This window comes from Lacerta agilis, chromosome 4 (assembly GCF_009819535.1).
Source record: "Lacerta agilis isolate rLacAgi1 chromosome 4, rLacAgi1.pri, whole genome shotgun sequence".
Classification (NCBI taxonomy): Eukaryota; Metazoa; Chordata; class Lepidosauria; order Squamata; family Lacertidae; genus Lacerta; species Lacerta agilis.
In genome coordinates, this window is record NC_046315.1 from 75,570,481 (window position 1) to 75,574,790 (window position 4,310).

The following is a 4,310-nucleotide window of genomic DNA, read 5'->3' on the forward strand; positions in this document are numbered from 1 at the left end:
GCCGCCGGCCCGCTTCTTCTTCCTCCCACTCAGCTGCCATGTGTTGTGGCTGCCGCCTGCCTCGCGGCCTCCGCTGCTGGTCTCCATGCTCCTAGGGGCGTCCTGGCTGTGCTCCTCCAAGGCCGCCGCCGCCGCCGCCGAGAAGCGGGCTGCCGAGGAGAGGCGGAGGCGGCGCGCTGCTGGAGGAGGAGGTGGCGGTGGTGGCGGCGGCAGTAACGGCGAGGGGCCACCAGCCGCCGCCGCCGCCTCCGGAGGGGCCATGGACGAGTCTTCGCTGCTGGACTTGCTGGAGTGCTCCGTGTGCCTGGAGCGCCTGGACACGACGGCCAAGGTGCTCCCGTGCCAGCACACTTTCTGCCGCCGCTGCCTCGAGAGCATCGTCAGCTCCCGCCACGAGCTGCGCTGCCCCGAGTGCCGCATCCTGGTGGGCTGCGGGGTCGACGAGCTGCCCGCCAACATCCTGCTCGTCCGCTTGCTCGACGGCATCCGGCAGAGACCTCGCGCCGGCGCCGGCAACGGAGCCCCGGGGAGCCCCACAGCCCCGGGCAACGCGGCTGCTCCCAGTGCGGGCAACCCCGCAGCAGCAGCAACAGGAGGAAACAACCCTGTTCCCTCCACTAACCCCGGCTGTCACCCCGTGGTGGTGGCGGCGGCGGCGGCTACAGCGGCCTCCCCAGGCTCCCCTAGCAGTGCCGCCGCTGCAGCCGCAGCCTCAGCCGCCGCCAGCCTGAGGGAATTGGCCGCCGCCAGCCGAAGCGCCCTGCTGAAGGTAAGACTTTTCCTCTTCCCGCCTTTTTTGTTCGTCGGTCTCCGCCCCGCGCCAGCCAACAAGCTGCCTGTTCACACGTGGCTCACCCTTCCAGTCAGGGGTGCTAACTTGAATATATATATACAGGGGGAAGGTAAGCCCTGCCCTGTTCACAAGATACACAACCACTTGAATGGCAATGACTTTCAACGGGGGGCCCTCAAATATTTTAGGGGGGGGGCATGAAGGGACCTCGACCCCTAGGAGTTATGGCTTATATACATAGCTGTCAACTTTTCCCTTTTCTTGCGAGGAATCCTATTCGGAGTAAGGGAATTTCCCTTAAAGGGAAAAGTTGACAGCTATGTATATACAGGTATATACAGCTCCTTGTTTCCACACCTTTCATTCAGGATGTTGACATGTCCTTAACAGCGACAACAACACAACAATGGCACTGCTGCCAACTATACATGTTGGGCTGCCCCCTTTGGCTTAGCTGGAAAGCAGGTCTAGTATGTTGGTTAGCTAGCACTCCTATTGAACTTTATGAATGACTTTAAGGGGCGCCAGGGGCGCCAACTTGACTAAAATATTGGGGAGGGAGCAGGGCAGGTAAGCACCACTCCGCATAATCGATCACATGATGTGGCACATGCACACCCTTGAACTTTGGGATGGGTGGCCCCCTCAGATATTTTACTGGAGGGCCAAAGACACCTGGGCCCCTAGAAGTTGGCTCCTCTGAGCTTTTGCCAACACAGGGAGCAAGGGCATCTGTGGTGTCTAGGTTGTAAGGGAAATATGATGTCCTGAAATTCCTTACCACTACTAGGCAAAAGGGCAAGCGGATGCACTGGGAGACCTTGCACTGGGAGACCTTTTAAGAGTTGCCGTTGCCACTTGAAGAAGCTTGCATGTTGCTCTGTAAACTCTCCTCTTGGTCCTAATAAAGATACTGTTTGGCTGCCTTGGTGAATTTTGTGTGCGGTTGTTTCTTTTTAAGCAGGACCTACATTTCTTACTATATACGGAGCTGCACAGCCAAGACAAGCTGCACCTGACAAAATTCTTTTCTGCATAATTATGATATATATATAGCAGCCTTGCCCTATCTTATATCTGTGCCACTTCATCCGACTTGCACGTTGCCTAGTTATGGATGCTTTGTTCAAATCGTGCATTAGTTACCAATAGCCTTTTTCAAATAGCAGAGGGCATGCCTGCACGCTGCTCTGCCAGTGATATAGCAAAATAGCATTGTTATCAGAATTTGCATCACATACCCAGGCTCTTTCAGAATTTACTACCTTTCTCCCATATTCCTTTTTCTTTTGCTCTAGCGCCTATGCAGTTCTGTGGAGTAGCCCTGAGGGAATGTTATGCCTTTGTTGCAATGTGCTATACTGAGATATTCCTAAGGTTTCTAGTAAGATGGGTGGCCAAAGCCTACATTAATTTGTATTTGTGTAGGAGTGGATGCTGCAAGAATATGGCACCGTTTCTAGTGTGTAAACTTCAGAGGAGGCAAGCCCTCTCCTTAAGAATGATTAAGGACAGGTGTTTGTCTTGTGCATTGCTTGTCTCTCAAAATGAGGGTGGCCGAAACAAGTTCATGTTACTCTCCTGCTCTTTTAAAATAAAAACCAGGGTGCCGAAATTCAGGATGCTGAGTGATGGCGTTGTACTTTGTTAATGGATGGACAAAACTGTACCTCTGTTGTAGAGCATGTGCTTTGCATGTAGAAGCTTCAGTCCCTGACAACCCTGCTAGAAAGGATCAGGTAGCACGGTCTATGCAGGCAATGCACAAAAAGGCAGCAGGTACACATGTGGGAAGCCTTTTTTTCTGTCCAAGACCCTGGAGAACTCTGCTAATCAGAGTAGACAGTACCGGGTGGGATAGACAAACAGTCTAGTCTGCAGCTTCCTACGTTGCTGTGAAGCAACAATACAACTGCGACATCACGTGCCAGACTCCACACAGGTTGACTTTAACTTTCTTCCTTCACCGAGTTGGGTTGCATGTTAACTCGCACAAACTGACATAACCATACCACATTGTGTGGGACTGCCCTGGCTGTAGAATGCAGCGACAATCACTGCAAATAGAAAGATGAAGGGTATTGGGTGTACATTGGTGGATGAAAAGAGCTGCTACTGAAGAAATACTTGGAACATACTGGCTAAAAGTGTACATTTCGAAGAAGTTTTTCTTTCTTGTTATGTGTGTATAATATACATATGCACTTTTTATCATCCACATTGTTTAAATAATATTGTAAAGAGCTTTAAAAACAAAGTTTTGCAGAAAGCTCTGTGTGATGCTGTGCATACATCCTAGCCTGACCAACCCATGCTTTGTTTGATGGAACATCTTGCCTGGCTTTTAAAGTCACTGCTTGGCTGCCATGATTGATGGTTGCATTTTAATTCCCTTGCTTGGGATAATGAGTGCATGAGCACAAAAGGTTCCATGGAACTGTTTGTTTAGCCTTTGGAATGACCTCACAGCTTTATCTTTGAAATTGATGCAGTTCTCAATCCTTACAAGGTTCATTACACTGAAAGAAATCTGAACTAATCGGGTGTGTTTTTTTTAAAGCAGAAATCAGCAGGCGATAGTAATCTTCCTTACAGCTGCTTTAATACAGCTGGTTAGCAACCTTTCCTGAAAACTAGATGGAGCATCTCTGTATGTATTAAGCAAGACAAAAATACAAAGATAACTTGACAGCAGAAGGCAATTATTTGCCAATTCATGGCCTTTGTCTTGGCCAGTATTTCAAAATAGTTGCTCCCTCCCCCACTCTCTTTATAATTTGCAGAAAATAAATAATGATTGCTCTTCTTAAAGATGGAATTAAGAAAGCTCATTCACTTATTTGACAGAAAAATGAATAGGAGTTGTAGGTGTTGCGCTATGACACTTAATTGAAGTCCAAGGTCAAATGGTTTTGACCCTTTATCTTCTTTGCCATTTGTTGACCTTTGAATTCCTACCATTCCCACCTGTCTTTAGGAGTATTTGGGTGTAGAAACAGTTAAAAAGGGGAGAAGAAGGCGGTTAGCCACTGGAGGGTTTTATATCACATCCAATCAGCATTTGTTATGGATGTTTAAGTTGGGAGTCTCAGAGCAGGAAGCTGTACCAAATGCCCTTCATGGTGCCCTGTAGTTTCATACATCTATGAAAAGCAAAGAAATGAGTCCTAACTACAAGACAAACTTTCTAAACTAGCACAGTGCATTACTGGGAATATTGGGAATATTTGCCAGCCATCTGCTATACAGATGACAGCTATAGGCAAGCTCTCTTTTTTTGCATTTTGCTTCTTTCAGTTTGGGGGTTGGGCTCATCCACTTCTGTGATTTTTGTTTGTTCGTCTTGGAGCTTACAGTGAGCAAAATCATCTTGGAGCTTACAGTGAGCAAAATCATATATCTATCATTGATGTAGTTAAGAAATTTGCAGTTGATGAATAGAAATAGTTTTGCGTTTCTGAACGATTTGTCGTTTTGCTTGGGCTACTAATATTGCAGGTTTTTTGTTTTTTAAAAG

At 48.0% G+C, this 4,310-nt stretch overlaps 1 protein-coding gene across 1 annotated transcript; it reads left to right on the forward strand.

Moving 5' to 3' along the window:
* The first annotated feature begins 202 nt into the window (after positions 1-202).
* Positions 203-2,115, forward strand: LOC117045392 (E3 ubiquitin-protein ligase SH3RF3-like). The gene is made up of 2 exons (XM_033146391.1): positions 203-769; positions 2,092-2,115. The coding sequence occupies exons 1-2, from the start codon at positions 260-262 to the stop codon at positions 2,113-2,115; spliced, it is 534 nt and encodes a 177-aa protein (XP_033002282.1). The 5' UTR covers positions 203-259.
* The last annotated feature ends 2,195 nt before the right edge of the window (positions 2,116-4,310 follow it).

Excerpts from the sequence above, each read along its gene's own strand:
- LOC117045392 (XM_033146391.1), top strand. The coding sequence starts at position 260 with ATGGACGAGTCTTCGCTGCTGGACTTGCTGGAGTGCTCCGTGTGCCTG. Across the intron at positions 770-2,091 it reads GCCGAAGCGCCCTGCTGAAG|CGCCTATGCAGTTCTGTGGA; the intron begins GTAAGACTTTTC and ends CTTTTGCTCTAG.